At 44.7% G+C, this 25,250-nt stretch overlaps 1 protein-coding gene across 48 annotated transcripts in view; it reads left to right on the top strand.

Annotated features, from left to right (window-relative positions):
- The window catches only part of CLASP2 (cytoplasmic linker associated protein 2), a 1,795,600-nt gene that overhangs the window by 1,070,520 nt on the left and 699,830 nt on the right, over nucleotides 1–25,250 (top strand). For all 48 annotated transcript variants that reach the window (XM_086964693.1, XM_086964694.1, XM_086964709.1 and 45 more), the window contains one exon: nucleotides 4,059–4,229. In XM_086964693.1, the coding sequence (XP_086820819.1) occupies nucleotides 4,059–4,229 (171 nt within the window). The remainder of the gene's footprint in view (nucleotides 1–4,058; nucleotides 4,230–25,250) is intronic.

The raw sequence follows: 25,250 nt of genomic DNA, 5'->3' as shown, positions 1-25,250 counted from the left end.
TTAAGGTCCCTATGGAAAATTGCAATGGGGAAAACACCTTTTGGGACCCCCCTTTTTCCTAGCAGTAGTGGCGGCACGTTTACGAAGACAGCACATCCATATCTTCCCGTACCTCGACGACTGGCTCATAAAAGCCCGCTCATACTATCAGTGAGTGGAACACACCAATGCCAGGATCCAACTGCTACACAACCTGGGGTGCACAATAAACCACACCAAGTCTCATCTGCAACCATCCAAAGTACAACAGTACCTCGGTGCTACAATAAACACCTCAACAGCGCTAGCTTATCCCACTCCAGTAAGGATAGCCAGCATGCAAGCTCTTCTCACAAAATTTCCGCCACAACACTCCCTTCCAGCACGAGTGTTCATGCAACTCATAGGGATGATGGCCTCTTACATTTTCATAGTGCCCCATGCAAGACTTCAAATGCGTCCTCTTCAAGACTGCTTATCACGTCAATGGAACCAGGCTCACAGTCCATTAACAGACCTAGTGTTGGTAGACGGTCGGACTCCTCGCTCTCTGCAGCGGTGGAACATTTCCAAAGGGCGACCGTTCCTAGAGCCAGTTCCTCAAATAGTTTTGAAAGCGGACGCATCGCTCTCCGGCTGGGGAACCCACCTACTGCAACACACCATGCAAGGCAGGTGGACACCACAACAAAGTTACGCCATATCAATCACCTGGAGTTATTAGCTATATTCCTAGCACTGAAAGCTTTCCAAAAGCAAGTATCAAACAAAGCTCTGTTAGTCCGTACGGACAACATGACATCCATGTATTACATACAGAAGCAGGGCGGAACAAACTTCCTGCAACTCTCTCAACTAGCACAGGATATGTGGCGGTGGGCTACACCTCAAAACATATTCCTTCTAGCCCAGCTTTTTCCAGGAGTACAAAATACTATAGCAGATATGTTAAGTCGTCTACAGACCCACGAGTGGGAACTTCAAACGCAAGTTCTTCAGCCATTCTTTCAGATATGGTGACAACCTCAGATAGACCTCTTTGCCACCCACGAAAACGCCAAATGCCCAAGCTTCGCCGCCAGATATCCAAACCCACTGTCCAAAGGCAATGCGATATGGATGAACTGGTCTAACAGATTTGCGTGTGCGTTTCCACCTCTACCACTCATGCCACTAGTAGTACGCAAACTACAGCAGCATTCTCTGACCCTCATCCTAGTTGCTCCAACATGGGTCAGACAGCCGTGGTACACCACACTGCTACAACGGTCTGTGGTACCGCACCAAAAAATATACCTGTCTCCACACCTTTTAACACAGAACCATGGAGAGATCAGGCACCCGGACCCAGCTCAGCTCAACCTAGCGATTTGGCTCCTCAGGTCTTAGAATTTGGATATCTTAACCTTCCGCCAGACTGCATGAATGTCATAAAAGAAGCTAGACGTTCAACCACTAGAGCATGTTATGCAGCTAAGTGGAAATGCCTTGTAATATATTGTCACAACAACAATATTAATCCCCTAGACGTGTCAAGTCAACACATCATAGGATACTTACTGCACCTCCAAAGATGTAACTTAGCCTACACGTCTATTAGACTGGATCCTGCTGCAATAGCAGCATATCTGCAAAACAGACAACATCTATCTCAGTTCAGAGGGCCTGCTATTAAAGTCTTTATGGAAGGCCTTAAGAGAATAATTCCTCCCAGAGTACCTCCTTCACCTGTGTGGAATTTAAACATTGTTCTCACACGGCTAATGGGACCTCCCTTCGAACCCTTACATAAATGTGAACTACAATTTTCAACATGGAAGGTTGCATTCCTAGTAGCTATTACTTCTTTGCGGAGAGTTAGTGAACTACAAGCACTAACCATTCAAGAACCCTTCTTGCAAATGCATCATAATAAGGTCGTTCTCCGTACTAATCCCAAATTCCTGCCCAAAGTCATTTCTCCCTTCCACCTCAATCAATCTGTGGAAATGCCCGTTTTCTTCTCGCAGCCACAGACAGTAGCAGAAAGAGCTCTTCATACCCTAGATGTCAAAAGAGCATTGCTATACTACATCGAGAGAACACAACCCTTTCGTAAGACCAAACAACTTTTTGTGTCTTTCTCACAACAACATAAGGGTAATCCCATTTCAAAATCTGGGATAGCTAGATGGATTGTCAAATGCATACAGATTTGTTACCACAAAGCTAAAAGTATGTTTCTGTTCCTTCTAAAGCTCACTCTACAAGGAAAATAAAGTCTTCAATGGCATTTTTTGGGAACATTCCCCTAGATGACATCTGCAGAGCAGCTACATGGTCTACACCGGACACATTCACAAAACACTATTGTGTAGATGTGCAAACCAAACAACAGGCTAATGTGGGCCAACTGTTCTCAAAACATTGTTTCAAACTACTGCAACAGATAGGGGTGTTCGCTGCTAAGAGCAGGTACTGCTCTACAATCTATGCACAGTGTGTAATCTGCAGCTCATATGCCTCGAACAGAAAATGCTTCTTACCAGTATGCATCTGTTCTTGGCATGTAGAGCAGCAGAGTTACACACACCCACCCGCCTCCCCGGCTACCCTTGTCTGTTCCAGTATTATCTTAATTAGATACAGCTTACATGGACATCCTTCCTTTTCTTGCAAAGCTCCATCATTTCCCTAATGGCGAAAAACAATCTGAGGATGGAGCCGATGCCCATGCGCAATGTGGTCCAAAGGCGGAGTCACCTATCTTGTGACTTCCAAAAAACTCTTGAGGACAAAAACAAACTGCAAACATCCGGGCCCAACACTAGGTGGCGATATATGCACAGTGTGTATCTCTGCAGCTCTACATGCCAAGAACAGATGCATAATGGTAAGTAGCATTTTCCTTTTGTTAATGTGCGACTTCTGCTAGCCACTCCCTAGAGTCAAGTACAGAATCCCCTGCACGGAATCTGAAAAGGCTGTACTTCTCTTTGACTCGCTAGATAGTATATATATGAAATTGTCATGATAATAGTGTTTTATTGTCTGTGTGTGCATTTTTTGAATATAGTTGGGTTTTCTCATTCCTTTCTTGGTTTCCCTATGTAGTAGTGCTGCCTCATTGTACAGCCATCTGACTACTTCTCTTTTACATGCTGGCAACTAAGGTCCCTTTGTCTCTTTCCAAGTCCTCACCAGTTGGCTTTTAGTTGATACTTGTGGGAGGTCTACCTGTTCGCTGGTGCATTTACTACTCTTGGGAAAAAGCCCAATTTGCACGTATCCAGGGCATGTTCTAGGTTCCAGTCTCTTGCAATGTTGATCATTGGCATGATATTTTTCTAATATTCTTTTACAGTCACAGACCTATTGAAAATGATGCGTCTTTCAGCCTGCACCCAGTCTTTTTATCTTATGTTAATTACAATTCTTTCTCAATACTTGTGCATATTGTCCCATTTGTCATATTTACCTTCAGTGTTCCGCCTTCATATAGATCACCAATGGGTTTATGCCATTCTTTCCATGTTGGTAGTCTTCTCCATTCTATCACATATTGTAACTTCCCTAAGGCCTTCAATGGTGCCTGGTGGATGTCACCTAGTTTTTAGTTCTCTGAAGTGTCTGTGCCCAGTAATGTATAAAGACCACAGGTTGGCTTAGCGAGTACTTTACTTCCTTCACGGACATGATCAATGTAGTAATCAGCTCTTTGATTGTTGGGGTGTTCATGTATTAAAACACATGACTTGTTCTTGGACAATATATCCAAAAGACAGCATTGGAATAGATTTAATGTGTCCTTCCAAATTCTTCACACATGATGAAATGCTGCCGGTGGCCAGTGTGGCAGTGGTTTAGTAATTCTAGGACATTTGTTATGGTGATGGGATATAGTCGAAGAGTGACTAACTGTGTTGTGCACTATTAGGTCTTGTTGAAATGTCCGGTTTGTGGTTTCTGTACGAGCACACAAAATAACTTTGATTGCCATATGCAAATGTAAAAAATTCTGTTGAACCATTCAACCCTTTAATATAGCTCATTCATTTGTTCCTTTTGACTGTAAAACATTTTTATTTCTTTATATGCAGCGGGCAGCCGATCAGGATCTCCAGGCAGAGTTTTGACAACCACAGCTCTCTCCACAATGAACAGTGGGGTCCAGAGAATATTGGGGACTCCACCATCAGCACAAAAACGTAGCAAGATTCCGCGAAGTCAAGGGTGCAGCAGAGAGGCCAGTCCATCTCGTCTGTCTGTGGGTAAGAACTATCAAACAATAGGATTGTAGTTCATGCTTTGAAACATTGTTTAAGAAAATATGGGGTATTAAATAGGGTTATTGCTGTCAACTGACTGTTATGAGGGTCTACTTCTGCCAGTCAAGGATTTCTAGCTAGCGCAGCACTTTTGGAATTTGTAGTTTAGATTTTCCTCCCTTACACATCTGTAAGAATAAGACCTAGCATGCATTGATGGTGGATTGAAAACCTGGGATGACTGAAAGGGAATTTCATTACAGTTTGAAACTAAATCTAAATATGGGTGATCCTCTTTTAGAAATAGTTTTGCATGTGGTTGTTCTCTTTCACATTTAAGCCAACATGCTAAAAACCCGTAGTATGGAATTTACCAAGATGAATTTTGAGGGGTTATGACATGTTGGTGCATGCATTTCTATCAGTCATGGAAGACCACAGATATCTACTTTTTTCTGTGTCATTCTCAGTCTCTGTCAAACTGAGACGTTGAATATTTTAAACCTTTTCCTTACTTTTTATTGTGCTTGAGCTAATATAGGTTTCTCTGAACCATCAGTGCGCTTGCTTGTTTCTTGAAATGACTTTTGCATGAACTTTCAAAGTTAGATGGCTTATGATTTAATAGAAATTGCCATTCATTACTGTGTTTGAGAATCCTGCCCTTTAAACTGCTTTTGGTAAATTAATGTATTAGCGGTGTACATTACAGAAGTAAAATTGAACCACGTGAACACCTTGATCTTCGGTTACAGACAAATAAAGATGATCCTGGTTATGTGCAATTTCAGTCTACGGGTAGAAAAGTCAAAAGACTACTATAGAATATCAAAAGCTGCATATTTTTAACAGTTGTTGCGTGACCCAGTGTACACTGATAACATGTTGGATCTTGTCCCCACAAATAATATAAAAATGTGCAGTAAGTCAATCTAACAGTATTCCTGGTTATATAATGTTTCCCTTTTCAAAATTTTATAACATTCCTTCCCCTTAATAAGTTGATATCAAAACCAATTTTATATGGACATTACAAAAATGTAAATGTCAAGGATTTCAAGGCAATGTGTTCTATTGTATTGAATTGTAGCTGCATTTATATAGTGCATGCTACCCCTTTGAGGCACTGGGGTGTTTTTGGGGGGATGACACACTACAAGCTCAGGGTTAATCGTTAATTAGTTGCTTAATTAGTTGAGATGAAAGTCATTTCATGCATTAGTCTAGGATTTTTGTAGATTTAAAGTTCATGCTAGAATCTGACAGAGACATATAGCTGCAGATTCCTTTCTTTAGGAACCTCCCTCAGGCGTGAGACTGGAGATGAAAAGTTTTTCCACAGCACATCCATGCTTTGCAAAAGGACGCTCTTTGACTCCGTATCGACGTCATCACGCGATGTTGACAGAGTCCATATAATCCCCTCGCCATCGTGCTAAAATCAGTTCCTTCTATTCCGTGCTTGTAACGCGGATTCAGAGTGGTTTGGGGCCATTTTTTTGACACATCTCCACATTTAGTGTTAGAAACAGTGTGCTTTTAGCTGGGTCTTCTGAGTTTAAACCCTGTTGAACTGTGATAGACAGATGTCGGTCAGAGATCCTCATACCCTCTGTTTGTGGTGCCTGGGAGATCACCATGACTCATAGGAATGTGGTTCCAGTCAGTGTCTTCGGCCGAAGGCGCTGAGAGAGCGTTGAATGTATCTTCTGGCAACACGACTTTCTGAAGCATCGCAGCATCGACTGTCCTAGTCTAAGTCCAGAGACCAGTCGAGGAGTTGTTCGGGTGAGGAGGCGTCGATGAAGGCTCCGAAGCATCAGCAGTCGAAATGTAAGTACATTTCTGATGCTGTCTTTCAACCTTCGGTTGCGGGCGTTCTCTGGAGTCCACCCCGCGCCTCCCAAATATCCTGGAGCCGAGGCCACTCTAGACCAATTGCATGAATATTACATTTCCCTGCTTAAAGTATTTGGGCTTCAATTCCCCTCTGGTGTGCTTTCTAGCCCCAAGGTTGTGGGAGGTGCCCCGACTAGATCCTCGCTGGTGGGTTCGCCCTTTGTGCCAGTCGGGCCCTCTAGATCCGTTATTGGATTAATGGCAGTGCTGGTACACAGCCCTTGGTGGTCTTCACCTTTGATGTCGGAGTCTGATCAGCCCATTACGTCAGTGGCACCAATTGACGCTGCACCAAGTACTCTTCCCAACGTCGACACATCGCTGCACAGAGACAAATGTGGCGCTGATGACGCCGTCTGCTTTAGGCATCTCTTCATCTGCCCCTATACAGTCAGTTTCTGCTCTTCCGACGGGAATGCACAGTTTGGCAAGTGAATGGGAGAATATAGGGTGTCAATACCCTTTGGACAATACTGTTCAGCCTCCCTTTGGAGGAAAAGTGACTGACTGACTTGGGTGAGGCTAGTGGACTTCAGTCCACCCCAGTTTCAGGTTAACTTTCTCCACCTTGTATGGCAGCAGAGGTGAGTTCCTCTTAACACTGCGGTACTAAGGAGGGCAGCTGTTGTCTTAGATTGCTAGCTCACTTCAGTGGAATTGTCCACAGACACTTTGCTGAATGTTCTTAACTAGGGTTACTTCCTTAAAATGACGGCACACTGGACTTCGTCGACGGAATCTTTATTGTCGTCGACAGCATTATCGTCGACGGTATCGTAGTCGAGCTGGTCGTCATCACCATTAGCGTTGTCGTCGAAGACGTTGTCGTCGTCGACGACGAGGCCGTCGACAGTACCTTCCCTGACACCATCATCGACGACGAGGAAGAAGTCATTGTCGACGAACCAGGTACCTTAAACGCCAACAGAGTCGTCGACGTCGATCCCACCATCACCAACGGTCCCGTCGACGGAGTCGATGTAATAGTTGAAAGTTTAAGAGAAGGAATCGTTGTCGACGTACCAGTTGTTTTCACCGTCGACGGATGCCGTTTTTTCTCAGGCATGGTCCCTGGAGTAACTGCAGAGTGATTTTCGCCAGTTTTTAGGTCGAGGTACTATCCGGTTCGGAACCGGAAGTAGCGAGATCTTATGACTCTTAGAGGGGGTCTTCATCCCACCTCTAATTTTGGCTCTCTCTCATTGGCTGGCTTCCTAAACGGAGGCCAGCCATTCGAGGAGAGAGCCATCACTCCAAATAGGCTCCGTCCTTTTCGGATTTGGAGGTGTGTTCGGTGTTCTTCTTTCCACTTTTTAGCCACGCCCACCGAACACGCCCCCAAACCCGAAAAAAACTCGGAGCTTTTTTCCGCCATTTTGCGAGATCGACGTGCTCATCGGCACGTGTGTGGAGGTGGTTGTGAGCTCGTGAACGTCCCCAGGGCCAAACCGATACCCTGCCGGGACCTGCAACTGCTAAACTCGCCCTGCCGACCTTGGGCGCCTTTCCCCGATCTGCCGCACTTCACCGCCGCGACCTGGGCCCCTGAAATTGACCTAGCAGCTTTTTTCCCCGCTCTGAGATCGCAGAGCCGAAGACGAAGGGGCCGCGACCCGATTGGCCGTTTCTCGGCAGAGCCGCGCTCTAATTGGCCGCTGCTGTGGGCCGGTCCTTAAGAGCCGCGCTCTCATTGGCCGAATCTCCCCGCGTCATCAGGGCCTGGCCCGGGAGCCGCGCTGCGAGTGGCTAACTCCTGGGAACCATCGATGACGTCACCGGGGCTTGCCTGAGAGCTGCGCACTGATTGGTGCAGCGCTCGTTTTATTTACAACTCCAAATTCAAATGTTATTTGCACTATAACTGAAATTAAAAAAATATATATAGATATAAAAATGGAGGCAGTGTCATGTCATTTGTGCATGCATGTATGTTGGTACATGTACATGTTCGAACTAGTTAACTATAACGGAATGATGCATGCTTACTTGCGCACGTCAGCATTTTTAAGAAAAATCTGCTTTTTTAAAATATATATTTTTGCTGACTGTGTCCGGCAGTGGCGTGTAAAACATTAACAAAGCCAGTAGGTCAAAAAGACCAGGCCTGTTTGTTTAGCCACTGGATGTTCGAATACTCTATTACTGGTGTGAGGAGTATCTCTACTGTGAATCAGGACATCTTTAAACTATTAAATATCAAATTGGGTTTTTTCCAGGCCGCACTTTTTTTTAATGAGCGTTTGGGAGCTAGTGGCTATCGAGAGTCCACATAGACTATTTATTGATGCAATTATTTGGGCTTTTAGGCGTGGAAGGGCGATTGCTTTTGCAGTGTGCCTCGTGTAAATGAATAAAGTACCTATGCTGGCTTGCATAGCTTTGTATGCGTGGGCAAAAAAAACTGTGTTTTAAGGGTGAGGCTACAGTGACCACGCACTGGGGGCGTTCTGCATGCCAAATGTAGCTCATGGGCAGAAAAGAGAGCTAAGTGCCTCGTCGGACAGGAAGGTTAAATGCACGCGACGCTTCCCACTTCCGGTTTATTGCTCCCTGCTCACTGGCACCGCGAACCAAGTGTTTACAGTGCCAGTTGCTGTGTGCCGCTCTGTTTAGCTGACGCCAACATATAAAGCACGGCACGGGGACAGTGTGTGCCGTCAGGTTGCAGTAAAAACAGACCAACGAGAAACACCCCTGGCTGACGGGAACCGAGGCCCTGGGCGCTCGAGGCACGCCCTGCTGCAGGCGGCGAGGAAGGAGGAGGAGTGCAGGGGCCCGAAAGAGGAACCCGACCCCATGGCGGTAACTGACCCCTGGCAGCAGGGACTCGCTTCTGCTGCTCCTGCTGAGCCCAGCCGGGCGCGCGCCTCTGGTGTCACAGGGCTGCCCTCGGACATGGCAGAGAAGATCAATTCCAGAATGAACGTGTCACTCTTTCTCAGCGCCTCCCCATACCATGTACTTCTGCCTCGACAATGCTCTGCTCAACCCCCAGCTCATGGTCCTGTTGAAGACTTGATCCCATAATGAGAAGAGCTTTCAGGCGACTTCTGACTGCCACCTTCAATCTATTCAGAATGTGGCCTTACAGCCAGAGCTGCTGACATTAGACCTGGGGAGCCAGGTCGGAGTTTCCCCATCAGCTCTTTATCTTGAGTGTCTCAGCTATTCACAAAATCTTCCCATGGCTAAGAAACAAATGGGTGTAACTTTGTGTAATGCGAAGCGGCTAAAAGCCCTCTGTTGTGCTATCCAAAATGCACAGAGGTAAATACAGAGTGGAGTGCTGTGGAGTGCTGTGGAGTGCTGTGGAGTGCTGTGGAGTGCTGTGGAGTGCTGTGGAGTGCTGTGTGCTGTTGAGTGCAGTGTGCTGTTGAGTGCAGTGTGCTGTTGAGTACAGACTGCAGAGTGCTGTTGAGTGTGTCTGTGTGAGGGTGGCTCTGTGTAGGGTGTAGCTATTGGCATTGTCAATGACAATGCCATTTATATAACGATTAAGCTATTGGCAATGTAAATGACAATGCCATTGATGATTTAAAAAAAAAAAAGAAATGTCATGAGCAATGCCAATAGCTCTACCTTTAATGATGCCGAGACCATTGCATTGTAAATGCTTGTTTCCTTTTTGGACGGAGGAGAAGTGATAGAAACCTCCTTCTTGTCCTTTGAGGCTGGCTCCAATCCAGTAGCCTGTCCCAGCCTCTCCTTTTCACTTCCGTGAGGAGTTTTCATGGGACTAGCCCTCTCAGACCTGTCGGAGATCTTATGAGGGGCCTTGATGTGGGGCTCGGCTGAAGTAGAGGGAGGATACCTACCCCTCTTCTTGGATCTCCTAGAGGAAGACATAGAAGTAGAATCTTCCTCATCCGATGAGAGCACCTCCTTCCGAGTCTTCATCTTCTGCAGCCAGGTCAGAAGCCGGCCCTCTCTGTCTTGCAATGTCTTTGTAGAGAAGGTTCTACACATTTTGCAGTCTGTGGCCTTGTGGTCCGGGTATAAGCAATAAATACAGTTCTCATGCTGATCTTCTACAAAAAGCATCTTTTTCCCACAAGACGCACAGGACCTGAATAAAGCCTTCTTGTCCTTGTCAGACATAGTTGAATTGTAGATATAAAGCTGAAGAAATAAGTAGAATGAAATGGAAAACTGAGCAGAGCTCAGTGGAGACTCCCTAGCACAACGTGCAGTAGAAAAATCTGAGGCTCTGAGGCTCTCTCAGGAAGGTTCTATGGGGTGAGGCTATTCTGATTGGTGGTTGTGGAAGGTTTGGGCTCGTTTACACAAAGAGGGTGATAGGCTACAAAATGAGATGAGGCCTAGGCCTGGTTTTCTCTTCTGTACCTATGGTTATGATAATTTTTTATTTACCAAGGCTCCCATTCTGACGACGGGGAATGATACAAAGCATGGGAATCTATGAAAGTTACCAATACTGGGGAACCAAAGTTACAGGTAAGTAACTTGTTTTCTTACTTTTACTGCTAGCTGCACAAGTCATTCATTTTTCCTTCAGCTTTGTCGTTGACAATTTTCAGCTGTTTATTTGTGTTTGGCTTTTGATTGATAACTGATAAACCGTTCTTGCAGTTTGCTGTACACTGCAGACGAGCGTGGGCTTAAGCGTTGAAACCTTCATGGTATGTTCTGGACTCTATCTGGAGTATTTTTTGTATGCTATGTGAGCATTTCTAAAAATACATGCTGAGTTGGGATTCTCAGCTAGTGCACTCTGGAACCCTCATTTGAGGGTGCAGAGTTTCCACCTTGTGTGTCAGATAATTTTTCTGTCATACGATATCATACATTTATGAAGTTTGATACCCCTTGCTACGTACTTTTGATATTTGTACCTCAAGGGTAGTCTCCGTACATATCATCATTGTTGGCCACAAGATTATCATATTTTGAGCCTTAGAACACATTGTATTTTGTTGTTCAGGTACTGTCTCGTAGCCATTGCTATTTGTTTGGCTACTCAACCCTTTCCTGTGCACATGGTTGGTTTGTACATGTCCCTTGGTCAAGATTGTTTCTTTTCTGTGGATTATGTCATGCTATTATTGGTCTCCAGGAGACATGTCTCTCCTTCAATCCTATTCCTTCTATTATGAAGGGTACTCAATAATCTTAACTCTTTTGGGTTTGGTATAATGCTTTGCGTTATTGCTAAATATTTCTTCTTTCTGAAGGTCATTTCTTTGTAATGATGTACCTTTTCTTCTCTCTGAAGGTATTCCAATACGTGGCCATGAGGAGAGTAGATGTTTGCCTCATAGCTTCTTCGTTTTTTAGAAGCCTTTTATTCATTTCTAACTGGCTCATTGCTCTTCTAGGGGACACGTCGTTTCATCATTTACCTAACTCTAGTTGTTGTATTTAGGTTCGCAGTTTGCGAAGTGTGGTAGATAGCATATACATATTGATTTTTATTTTATAGATTGCTCATATTCTTTTATTATGGAATCATTTACAATTTAGTTTCAGCATGAGGGATTTTTTCTACATCATCTGTAGATGAGTCTCTATTTATATTGTAAGATCACATACCAACCTGAAGGTTTCATTAATCTTCAATGTTTCTTATTCATACTTTGGCTTATTAAACTCTCTACTCTATTGCTTTCTTATGCTGTCTCAGGCAATTTGCATTACGCTGCCTTTTTGGATGGCTGTTGCTTTACTACGCGGTTTGATGGGCTCTAAGATTTTCATACTATTATGTCCACATTGTCTGGCTGATTATTCAGCTTTACTTTATTTCTACGTGTCCTATTTTCTCTTGTCTATACATAGGTGGTTATTTATTTTACTCCTATGTCAGAGTATTTCCTGGAGAGATACTTGCAGGCTTTGTATTATCTTTCTAGGGATATGACTGCTTCTATGCCACTATTTGCTATTGTCTGGTGGCATAGTGGACTGTGCGTCTACTGTAGGGGCCTTTGTTTACCCTTTTGGTCACAGGTTCATATCTCTGCAACTCAGCCTTTTATCATTAGTGAGAACATTAACATAAGTACCTTTTAGTTGGGTAACATTAAATATCTGTTATTCAGCGGCAAGGTACCCTTGCGGTGAATCATGTGCTTTACGAATACACATATATTATGTATGTTGTCTTCTACATTTTGTTTTATAAAGCTTTCTTAAGCTTTGCCCATGTGTGATGGACCTCTTTTGCTGTTACAGTTCGGGTCTGGCTTGAGTTGAACTCTATATAGCACAGATGTTTTCCTCTGTGGCATCACCTGCTGTTCCGTATCGAACAGGTTATTTGAGTCTGGATGTTAGTTATTTAGCACGTTCTCCTACTATCTTGGGTAACTTTCCTCCCATGCCTTCTTTGTCTTTATGACCTTTCTTTCTGCTGTACCTTGCGCAGTGCTTATGCTGTGAACATGCATGATTTCAGATCCCTTTAGGGATGCGAATAGTTTTCTATTCATCTTGTTGGTTGGCTTCTACCGCAGTTGCCATGCTAACATGGATAATCTTATTCCCATGCTTTTTTAATGACTCGAGACTTTTTCTATATATGGTTCTTCCTCAGAGTTTTTTAAACTGTAAAGCATGTTTTTGCTCACCTACATTATTATGGAGGTCCAGTCTTTTTCTCAGGTTCTTTTGTTCTAGTTAGCGACTTGTACGGGTCTCAGTTTGCAGACCCTTTTCCGGTGATAGTATGCTTTTGGTATTTGAATCTAAAGTAAGGAATCTGCAGCTAGATATCTCTAGCAGATGAACAATTTACTAACTTCGGTAATGCATTATCTGTAAGAGAGAGAATCTAGCTGCAGATTCTTTACGTCCCTCCCATTCTCCCCACTTTGCGAACTGAGTCTTCTTTGGTCTCTATTATTTAATTACGAGACTTCACATTATGAGAACTCAGTGTTTATTTGAGACAGAGTCCTCTTTCATCTAAATGTTTTCGGTATGATATAGACATGCTGAATTATGTTCAGTGTCTTTTTGACAGAAAGATGTCTTTCATTTAAGACCACTGTTTCAATAGGCAAGTTCTATATGTGGCTTCACGTTTTGAGCTTGGAAAATTGTCAAGGATGAAACTGATGTCATATGGACTCGGTCGTTGTCACATAGCAGGATGGTGTTGATACGGATACACGTGGTCCCCTCTTCCGAAGCACGGAAAACATTTCTGGATCCAGTCTTGTGCCTGGGGGAGGATTCTAAAGTAAGGAATCTGCTGCAAGATCCTGTCTCTACCAGATAATGCGTCGCCAAAGGTAATTAACTTGTTCCTTAGAGCTAATGTTAAAGATTGCTAATGAGTTAGTACTATCAAGAAGTTACCATGAGATGCTTTACACCTAAGATTATTTGTTCCTAAAATTAATTATTTTTTGAATGGTTTAAAGATAATAATCTGAGTTTATGAATTTAGAAATGTATGACTATAGTTATTAGTGTGTTATATTAGAGAGTTGGATTGTAGTTGTAGATTTGTGTCTCAATGGAGGAAATTTGAAGATTATTTATGTACTAGGAAAGGTGCAAATAGAGCCCGAAGGTGGGAACCATGCGACGTGGCAGATGTTAATTAAAGAAGGGTAGAGTAGGCGAGGTCAGATTGATAGGTTCGAGGTAAATCCTGCTCGTTTCCATTCATGGTTTCAAAGGTTCAATAGGCACTGCTCGAGTTAAGTGCTGTTTATTTTGTTGTCTTGAATGATAATCTTTAACCTCCAATGATGATGAGGTATGTCCTTCTGTGCAAGCTGTAATCCAGTTTTGGCCATAATTCTCAGTTTTGTACTCGCTATCTGCATCATGTAAGAAACTGTTTTGCTCATTCAGCAAGTTGCGTAATCATGGGATTTAGGTAAGGGCAGGTTACATCAGGGCATTTTCCTGGTGGTTCAACACCTGGCAGGTTCTCTGAACACCAGGGTGTACTAACTTAGCCACAGGTGCATGATGGATCACGAATGGCGTCTTCACTCGGACGTGGCGCAAGGTCTCTTTGAGCAGTGGGGAGAGCCTTGGTTAGATCTAATCACCACCGAAGAGAATGTGCAATGTCATCAGTTTTGCGCGTTGGAATTTCCTAGGTGGCACACTCTCAGCAACGCTTTTCGTTGTGAGTTGAGTTGCGTTCTGTTGTACACCTTTCCGCCTATACCACCTCTACCCAGAGTGCAGAAGATCAGGCGCAACCAGGCCCAAGTCATTCTTGTGGCACCAGACTGGGCTAGAAGAGTTTAGTATCCCGAGCTACTCAGTATGAGCATCGATCCTCCAATCAGACTGCCTCTTCATGAGGATCTTCTATCGCAGCAGCAGGGGATGCTCCTCCACCCAAACCTGTCCAGCCTCCACCTCTTTGGGTGGCGATTGAGTGGGGCAGTTGATTCCTTTCGACTTGCCTCCTGAAGTTTGTGATGTCATTCTGGCAGCCAGGCGTCCCTCCACTAAGGTGGAATACGCCTGCAGGTGGAACAAATTTGTGGCATGATGCACAGCAAAGGCTGTGAATCTCCTTTCTGCCCCTCTTTCTGAGGTCCTTTTGTTCTTTCTCTCTTTAGCCCGGCAAGGCTCTGCTCTAGGCATCATCAAAGGTTATCTTTCTGCCATTTCGGCCTTTCTCATACCTCCCTGATCAGCCTTCTCTTTTCAAATCCCCTGTTGTAAATAGATTTCTGAAAGGCATTACACAACAATTCCCTCCTATTCTGTTTGTGATGCCGCACTGGGACTTGAATCTGGTTCTTTCTTATCTCAACTGTGCCTCTTTCGAGCCCCTTCATAACTGTCCTTTTCGTTTCTTGACCTTGAAGACTGTTTTCCTGTTTGCTATCACCTCCAGGCTCTTTCTAATAAGCCTATGTTTTTGTCGGTCCTTCCGGACAAGGTTGTACTCAGGCCTGTCCTTCCTGTGTGCCAAAAGTTTTTACGGACTTTCACATTGGAGAGACTAATACTTTTCCCACCTTCTTTCCGCCTCCTTCCAGAGAGGAAGAGAGGCTCCACCGTCTGGACCCAAAACATGCGCTTTCATTTTATCTCAACTGCACACAGCAGTTCCGGGTGGATGACCAACTCTTTGTTGGCTAAGTTGGCACCAAGAAAGGTCAGGCCGTGCATAAGAGAATATCTCCTGCTGGGTTTTCTTATGTATCAAAGCCTTTTACTCTTTGGATAAAAAAGAACCTCCGGTGGGTATGCGTGCTCATTCCTCTAGAGCAACTGCAGCCACTACTGCTTTGGGACGTGGTGTCTCCCTGCAAGACATTTGTCAGGCAGCCAGGTGGGCCCCCTGCACATGTTTACTAAGCATTACTGTGTGGACAGCCAAGTCCGGCGAGACGCCTTCTTTGGCCGTTCTGTTCTCCGGGACTTTCTGGAGTGAGCTTGATTCGCAGACCCTCCACCGGGGTTGGTATTGCTGGGGTATCTGTTCTAAGGTTTCTTGCCCTTTAGCAGGGGACTGGGAAAAGGACTGGCCGACCGAGCGGCCCCTGCCTTGACCAGACCCACGTAAAGCTCTAGAGGAAAAAGGCCTCTTATTAAAGGCCTGGGCTTTTTCAAGTGAAGGTATTCACAAACTTTCCATGTTCCTTAATAAAAGGCTCTCCAAAGCGCCCCCCTTCTGCCGCAGCCCCCACCTTGGAGTCCGCGAGGTCCCCAAGTTTTGGGTCCAACTTTATTAAGAAGAAAGGTTTCTGTTCAGTGGACAGTGGTGGTTAGAATTTCCCATGAAGGTGATCACGCTGTGTCCAGCCACAGAGGACCTCCCTGGAGATGAGGGATCCTGAACCCTTGGCATCCTCTGCCATGTCGAGGATCTTAGTTAAGGGGCCAAGGGCATCCAGGAGTTTATCCTGGCATGCCCGCCATGACCTGCTGATTCTCTTTTTGAGTTCTTTTGTGAACTTGGCCAAGAAAGCGGCCATTCTACTGTCCAGCTCCGGAGTCCGGGCTGCCTTCTCTTCCAAGGAGGGACAAGGGCACAGCCGGAAGGCTATTATGAGCTTCCTTCCCCAGTGGGGCAGTTATCCACCCCGTAGTTTACCACCTTCGTGGAGGGTCCCACTCAGACGAACAGGAATGGAGGAGTTCCTCCATGTCAAGCTTGTCTTACCGATCGTCAGTGGCATTGTGACCAGTGTGAGCAGGTGTAGGAGAGGAGTGCCAAGTCTTGGAAGGGCCAGCATCATCATCAGTGTCCCTAGGGCTGGGCTTGGGCTAGGAACACCTGGCTAAAGCGTGCAAAGGCGTCATGATCACCCCCTCTTTCACTGGGACGTTTGGCCAGGGCTATGTCAGTATCTGATGGCTGAGCCATTTTTTGGGGGCGGAGGGGGCAGCCTGCCCCAGGGAACTAAAGATCTTTAATATTTGCATGCAATTAGCAAATATTTGTGTGCCAAGCGCTGGTTCAATTGCTGCCATAACCTCCTCCACTGCCCTATAGATTGAGGCATCTACTGCGTCATAAAAGTCTTCCTCCTATTGGAGGGAAGCTAGGGGATCTTCATACTGGACAACACTTTCATCTTCCATGGGCACTGGCCAGGAGGAAGCAGTCAAACCCAGGCATTGCCAGCTGACACTGTAATGAATATATGCCTGTGCGCATCGCTAGTGGGAAGCGATTGAAAGTGATCTGCAGCATGGGGCACTGCAATTTCTGGTGCTGGGGGCCCAGCAAGTCACTAGTGGGCAGAGCCACACATTTGCAGGGGTCTCAGCCCCTGGAACACCTCCCTCCTGTTGTGAATATTACAACGAATGGGGTGAAACAGCCACCTTGGAGAGTGTTCCCTTCAAGGCTCTCTCAAACTTAAACACCAAAACATACCCTGGGGGGCCTCAGTGTAAACACTCATACCCGAACCTTGTAAAAAGGGCGTTAGGGCCATGACAACTCAGGCCTATTTGCTAGTACAGACCCCAAAATGAAGGAGTGTAACACTCCGGGGGCAGCAGATGGTTAGACAAGCTGGGCACGATACTGTACTCCCTCTGACAGGTATTCCAAAATACCAGGCTGCAGACCATAGAGAAATGGCATTATCACAGCCCCACGTAGTAGATGGAGGGTCCCGCCCCACTCTGCAGGCACCAGGAATATAATGTAGTTGCATAGGAGGGCATAAGCTTTCCAGCGACCCTTTCAAAACACTCACACGGAGTAGAGACCACATATTAACCATGCATTATGTCATGAGAAATAAGGAATGCACTTATCTGGGCTGCAAGCAGCGAAGAAGGAGCTAAGAAGAATGGAAAGGGAATATGAGGCAGACACTGTAACCCGATTGGACATTGATGGACTTTTGGACCATGTTGTCCGTTTGTACAGATTCCCAGTGTTTCATGGAAAATGTGGTTTCTGGTAAAAATGCATTAAAATGCCTGCTGAGAATAAAGTGAAGAAAGCATAATCCTCGCCTCCGGTCCTGGCCTAGAATCAGAATTGTTCTATTCACCACAGGAGAGTGTTCGAGGTTGTGAAGCATTTAGTTTGAGGTGCTTCTATGTCATCTGTTGGTCTATGGCTATAAGGCACTTAAGTTTCGATTTTCCTTTAATCTTCGGGTAAGCTATTTTAAGAATTGAAAAAATGTGTGCAAAGATGCTTCAGTAAAAGAGCAGTCCATTGCCACAAGCCAATCTGTAGAGCAGGAGGAAATGACAGATAAATATATAGCTCTTGAGTAACATCTGATGAGGGCTTTACAACCTTGTATTAAAACATACTCTGTTTTGGTGACTGTCAGGATTTTCTGAAGGACCGTAGCCAATCGGTCTCCTTTCTTTCTTAGTCATTTGTAAGTATTGTTTCAATGTCCAAACTGGGTAGCTTCATGAAGTATTGGTGCTATTTCCTCTACTAACCATGTTTCCGTGATGAATAATATGTCTGCTTCATCAGTAGATCTAAGATGCATTTGTTTTTATTGATTGAATGCATGTTCATCACCATACAGGTTATATCTGTTGGGTTATTTTGTTGAAAGAATGTGTTAGATCAAAAAGAGTGCTGGTTCCATCCTCGGAAGATGCGTCATTATTGTTGAATTAAATATGTTTAGAAGTTTGAGAAGGGGATGCATGTTTGGATATAGTGGTTCTACGTTGCTATGTTTGAAGGTTTATGGGTGATTGAGGGTGTTACAAATGAGGGCAGATTTCGTTTTGAGTTCAGCAGTGTTTTACGCCAGTAGTGTACCTGGGAGTAGGATGCTGCAAGTATTAGATTGTTGGCTGTTGGAATATGTGAAGCTGGATAGAACAATTGTGGGAAGAGCATGATGGTATGGTGATGAGATAAGCATGCCAAAGTGAGTTGATTGGTAGAGGAGACGGGAAGGGGCATCGGGGTGCAAGGTTAATGTTGGGTAATTTTGAGAAGAAAAGAGTGTAGTGTAGTTCCTATTTTCCCAATAGGCTCTGCGCATTGGAATAACATAAACAGCAGTGTAGACGTAGGACTGAGGTCATCTAGGTCTCTACTGACTATGTTAAACTTAATTTAGGTTTGCGCCAGCTAGCTCAGAGGTCACTGGAAACTTTCTTGAATGAATAGGGAGGGATGAAGTTCCCTGGCTCAGACAAGAAGGGATTCAGTTACCGACAACCGCATAAACATGACAACTTTGCTCCCTCAGAATAAGAGTGTATCTCTAGAGTCGTGTAAAAACAATAGACAGCTATTTCGCTCAGTCAATCGTGCATACTTAGTTTCACCAGAGTGCAGAGAAATAGAGAGACGGGCGTTTTCAATAAAAGGTGTTATTTATTGTGCAGTCTTCTTTCTCATGCAGGAGAAATGAATTGCCACAATTGCAATACTTATCATAAAGTAAAGTGCGTACAGTGAAAGTAGTAGTATGAAATAATACTGTAAAAGCATTGATATGGTTTCTTAGCCATATGATACTTTAAAATGGATAAAATATATACATACATAAAAACATTTGACTAACGTACTCAACTGGTGCTTCTAACTACGCCTACCCCGGTGTACCTGACCTAAGCCTAATACTTGGGATGGAGTAAGTAAGTAGCAGTTTAAGTTAAGTTGGTTAAGATTGTTTTGCCAATAATCTGCATCAAGAATTCTCTTAAGGGTTTAGTCAGCTCCGTACCTTGGTAATAGAATGTGGGAGGTCTGGTATCTCTTTCCTCAGGACTCGATCTCCCAGCAACCCGCAAGGGTAGGCTGGAAACACCGGAGCTGGATTTTCTCGGCTGGAGAAAAAGACAGCGTCTCTCTCAGTGCGTCAAACGGGAGGGGCGGCTTCTGTGGGCTCTCTCATCAGCTGGGCTCTCGGGCAAGTAGATGGCCGCTCTGCTCCAAACCACTGTGTGTTTGCTTAAGGCAACTGTTGGTATATTTATGCCTGAAAGGTGCCGAGTTTGACGTAAGGTTGGACATAAGACATCAATAAGAACTAACAGTTCTTTCTGGACTCCAGGAGTTCTTGTTCAAATCAAAACAAAAGTAGGGGGGGATTTACCGGGCTGCTGGAGGCTTGGTTTGTTTAAAGAACACCTTGTGCTTTCTAGGAGTCGATGGGAGTAGCTGTGCTGTGCTTTGGACTGCATGGGCTATTACTGAATATGGATATGATTCTTATGCCTTTATCAGGATATTATTGATTATAACCACATAAGGGCAAGAATCGGGAATATCGAATTTAGGGTCCTAGATAGAAACACAACAAGAGTAGGGATCAGAAAAATGTGTGATACGTTTTTTAAGAAGGTGAAAGCAAGATGAGACAGAGTAGTACGCTATGGGTATAGCATGGAGTGAGGGTGGGTAACAATAGGAGAAAATGAGTGAAGGGGAGGCAGAGTTGTAATAGAGGAATAAATGGGTGAGGGTAGGTAGGTTGAGTAAATGGGGGTAAAGCGGTCAGCTGCGTTGTGCGAGAGGGATGGCATGGGTGGATTGAGGAGAAAATATGCAGGGAGAGAGATGTGCTGGGACTCGTCTTGTAAGTGTGTATGGTATTAGATGTATTTGATGATAAGGATACATTGTGAATTGCTGTTGTAGTCTTGGTAGCGGGCTCTGAAGGTTGTAATTGAGAAAATACTTGGTTATATCTGAAAGCAATTGTCCCACTCTAAACAGAAGAGGGAATTTTGCAAATGTTCCACATTGTATTGCATAAGGTATATATATCTGCGAGCAAGGTTATTCTATCCTGGAAAGGAAGAGTAGGTTATACCCAGGAACAAAAGCTGTCTCTGCCTGTAATGGAGATTGGTTATACCTGTGAGCCATTAACCCCAGGGGGCTTAATGGTTGATTACAAAAACAATGGCAAAGTTTCTGGCTCTTGGCCTGACCAGGCATTAAACGCTCAAACAGGAAGGGCATCCTTGTCCTCTCCACCCTTTGTCTGGACGACCAAGCTGAGGCGCTTGTGTAGAGCTTAAATGGGCCGGTGCAAGAGGTCATGTTGCCTTTGCCCAGCCTCTCTCCTCCATTACCTAGAAGGATGCCTGGCCACAAATAGAGAAGACTACCTGGAGGCATTGGGCAGCTTCAGTCTTTATTCTGGCCTACTAAACAAATTCTGTCAGGTGCTGGCTATGGTACAGGCGGGAGAGAAAAGGAGACAAAGAGAGGCGGAGTCTGGTTGTGGAAAGAGAGGACAGCAGAAGCAGCTAAACACATTAAAGCAGGTAGCAATGTGAAGCAGAAATTACAAAAAAAAGATTGGTTTCTTATTATATATATATACACTTCAGTCAAACAGGTAGTTAAGGAGTCCCATCTCTAGTTTTCTTATGCAAATCGGGAAAATTAAAGAGTGAGACTATGTTCACTTCAAAGTTTGGTATTATCATCCAAGTCCCAGTGTGCCAGGAAACACTCAAATTACTCATTGTTTGAATTGCTACATTAGTGTTGGAGCAATATAAGGCACGCCAGACTGGTTCATAAAGCTTGTGTCCAAACAGTTACCACCAAGTAACTCCAGCTGCAACTCAGCCTATAGACACGACATCACCAAGATCTATTAGGTGACAGCTAGCGCTCTGGTATCAGTTCCTAGTTATTTGTGCATGTTATTGACCTGGTCTGCTGCTCTTTCTTGGTTCCTCACTAACACATTCTTCTGCTATTCCACTGCAATGTGCACTCAAAGGGCTACAGGCTTTAAGCCTTGCAGATGGTGCCCCTAGAAAATGTCTCTATTGGACACTCTGAAAACTCAGTGTGTTAAACACATGACACCACGCCCTGCAACCTGTGTATCTCCATGCAGCTGAAGGCCATCTAGGATCAGGAGGGCAAGTTATTCTTTGGCTGAAAACCTTCTCCTAAAAGATATTTCCACAAACAGTACAAAAACTGCCAAAGCACATGCCACAGATGAAGCAGTCCAGCTTCTGGGACTGTTCAAAGTGTGTGATGTTCTCCGACTTAACACTGGAAGTCTCCTTGACATTAGTCGACTACATGGTGCCTAAAAAGAAGTTTCCCTGTTCTTTGACCTTCCCTGCTCAGGTGCTCGCATTCTGTCTAACTATGCTGGATATTTTTAGAATGTCTCTGCAACACTCTAGGCTACTCCTGAAAGTATAAGGTTGTTCCTACAGCTCTGGTCCCTCTGAAGGCTCTAACCCTGATATCTCATGATACCGCCCCTCATCGGATTTCAACCCCTACACTTATGACAAAGTCAGTGCCATCAATGTTTCCTTTCCAAAATTGCATGGGCTGATCTTCTGCTGCACTGTTCTCTAAAGTGATGTTGCCATTGCCTACTGAGAAGACTCCTGCGTTGGCCAATTAGTCCATAGTGGACCATCCATATGACAAAGGAGTAGGTCAAGGCACATTTGAACAACCATATTTTGTGCTCCTCTCCAGGGCCCACAAGTTCAGCTGCTTGGAGGAGATTTTCGGGGCAGATTCGGATACTTTATTATGGAGGGTGAGGACTGTGGTGGAATGGATAATGATAACTCTGAGGCTGATTGCCGCCTGTCATCTTACAATACTGATACTGACATCTACTCGGAACTTCAAAATGCCAGTGGCCCAAATACTGCACCAAAGGGGACATTTCAAACCTTCTTATCCCAGACAATAGAGGCCTTTAAATTGACTTTACCTTCTGCTGAAGTAAAGTTTAACATTCTGATGGACATCTTGCAACCCTCCCAGCTTCTGCTGAGCTTTTGATACTGTTTAATGAGGCTGTCCTGCACTGTATAATGGCTGTGTGAAAAAAGCCATGTTGGCCTCCTGGTCCGCAGGCAGATTGCCAGATGCTATTTGTCGACTCAGGGTGGCCCAAACTTTTTCTTCTCTTGTTTATAACTAGAAAATCTGTATTTTTCACACATTGTCTTTAAAAAAGAACCCCATTGCCTTTCCTATGCCTCTCTTGGGCATCGAATCCATAAATCTAGACTCTATTTGGGTTGCACATTTTTTGACTGCAGCATGTTAGACCTCTAATCAGGAATACCATAAATGCACTAAAAGAACCATAATGCAAAATAGAGGGGTTATAGGTGTGCTGTCCCATACTGCCTTGCGATAGGTCACCTGGTATGAAGGGAGGTTCTTAAGCTTCCCGAGAAGTAATGGCGGCACTTGGCTTTCCTGCCCTGACCTGATTATTGCCTTGCTGGATTCCCCATTTCCTTTTCCTGCTGCCTTCGAGTCAAGCTACGCCCTTCCCGGCGTGTGTTTGTCCGCCTGTGTTTTTCATCGGAGAACCGTGTGTCCTGGTTCGTAGCGTCTATGCTGCATTCCCGTATTTGATTCTCCCTGAGTGCCGTGAGTCTTGAAGCTCTGTGGACACCCCCATCGACAATCTTATCGAGAACCTGTTACACGGCATTCGACTCCATTACTCTTCTATCCGCCTGCACGTGAACATTGTAGAGACGGTTCCTTGGCGTTCCCGTGGAGTAACGGGCTGACGCTCATTTTTTTGTTGCTATTGGAAATTTTCTTTTGTTGTAACTTTACGCAGACATTTTTCCTCCGCGCATTCCCAGCGCCTTGTTCTCCGCGTCTTCACATCGCTTAATGTTTGCTGCCTCATCAAGAATCACGCTACGTTGTTTAGCGTGTGGACAGCCCAGATATATTGTTGCTGTTTCAAGGTACTTTTATCTTTTAAAGACAACGATATCATTGCAATGACTCTTTTGGACAAGTGTGAATAATTCAAAGACTGTTGGAGTCAAATATCCTCAGACCTTTTTGAGCAGTTGTTTTTCTTTTTTGTGCGGTGCTTATGCAGAAGCGCTCAATCTTATTCTGATGGTGAAAATAACCAGGACCCTTGTTTGGAAGAGTCCAAGAAGTCAAACATAAATCCTTCTGCCACTTGTTCCTTGGTAAGTGTGGGATAGCACACTGTAAGAGGGTGGATTTAAAAGAGATTATTGCACCGACATTTCCTTGTTATCTAATCTGTGTTTTTGTTTTGTTCTCTCCCACACTGCAGTGATTATATATCCTTCCTACCTGAGTCTATTTGCCCTTCTTGCTGGTGGTTCACCTCTGCGGACATATTGTCCTTGGTCTCTTCATTTTCTGGAGGGGTTCTTTCCTCACTGTTGTGTTCCCTGTTACGCAGAGAGGGAAACACCTTTGGGAAACATTGGCTTCGCTCCTAGTGTTAATGGATTACTGTCTGGACACCCTAAGCGCCCGACACAGCAGCTTGCCTTTTTTTCACGGTTAATGCCACCTGCCTTCAACGCCATAACTCCCCTCCCATAACACAACCTGAACATCGCTCAAAAATCAAGTGGATTGCATTCAAGCGTGCTGACCCTGTGGCACTCAAAATGCAGGGCCCGCTGTATTTCAAGCCTTGAACCAGCATGTACCAGCCAGTGAGCCCAGAACGCAGCATTGTTTGGTAAAAACTAGGTTTGCTTTATTACCACTCATGGTTGCTGCCTTCACTGGACCAATGGGCTGCTATTGACTTCATTAACCAGGCTATCCACTTGAATTTTGGGAGATGTTCAGGTTGTGTTATGGACATGCCCTTTCATGGTGAGCAACTAATATGGGTCAAAGCCAACTCCTCCCCTGGAAGTTTCAAGGAGAGCAGGGCTACAACTCATGCCCTGGACCTGGCTTCCCACCACACATTTTAATCAACAGTATCTGAACCGTTGTGAATATTTTAGCACTGTGCAACCCCAATAGTGGTAGTTGTCTCAGACTGTCCAAACTCCACAGCAACTATATTACTCCTTTCACAGTAAGGGTAGATCTGAAAGGCTTCACCACTAGGGGTACATCATATGGTCCCCAACAGTCTAACGAAGGACTGCTGAATGATGAAGCTGATCTATTAGGCCAATGCCTATCTTAACCAAATCACATGCCTGTCTTACCCAAAACCCTCCCCCCCTCGAAAGATACCCAGCTTCTTTCAGAGTGTGCTTTCTGGCTTGTGCTTCATCCAGGAGATGAATGGTCTTACCTTGTTGTATAAAGGGGTTTTAGAGGTGACACTACTGGAAGAGAGGTGCACAGAATTTTACTCCCTTTACTTCTTTGCCCCCAAAAAAGATTGAAGCTTGAGACCTACCTTGATATCCACCTTCTGACGATCATGCAGGAAAATTCAAGGTACTGACTCTGAGCCCAGTCCTGTGTGCCAAAGAAATTGATAGATTGGTAGGTATTCTGGAACCTCCGGGATACCTAACTTTATCTTCCAATTCTTTCTGCTCACATGTGAGATTTGGGATTGATTGTGGAGTCCCCAACATTTCCAGTTTGCAGTCTTCTTGTTTTGACTGATGTCAGACCTACATGCCTTAACAAAAGTGCTGGCAGTCACAGCAACTTTGCTGAGGGGTCTGGACCTAATCTGTTCCTGTACTTGGACAACTGGCTGGTGACAGCTGAGGCCTCTGCGGATCAATGTGCATCTCCTGCAGGCAATTACTTCTTTCCCTTACCTGGTCTACACCATCAGTGAAGCTTTACCTAACTCCCACACAGAGTCTGAACTTTATTGAGGCGGTGCTTGACACAACCCTTATGAAGATCTTTCCTCCTCCGAGAATCTTTGATATTCAAGTGATGAATCTGATGTTTCTGACTCAAGCTCAGATCCCAGTTCTGCTGATCCTGTACCT

The sequence above is a fragment of the Lissotriton vulgaris genome, chromosome 4_1, assembly GCF_964263255.1.
Source record: "Lissotriton vulgaris chromosome 4_1, aLisVul1.2, whole genome shotgun sequence".
NCBI classification, from domain to species: domain Eukaryota; kingdom Metazoa; phylum Chordata; class Amphibia; order Caudata; family Salamandridae; genus Lissotriton; species Lissotriton vulgaris.
The sequence above is the reverse complement of the archived record's forward strand: the minus strand, read 5'-3'. Positions and strand labels throughout refer to the sequence as shown.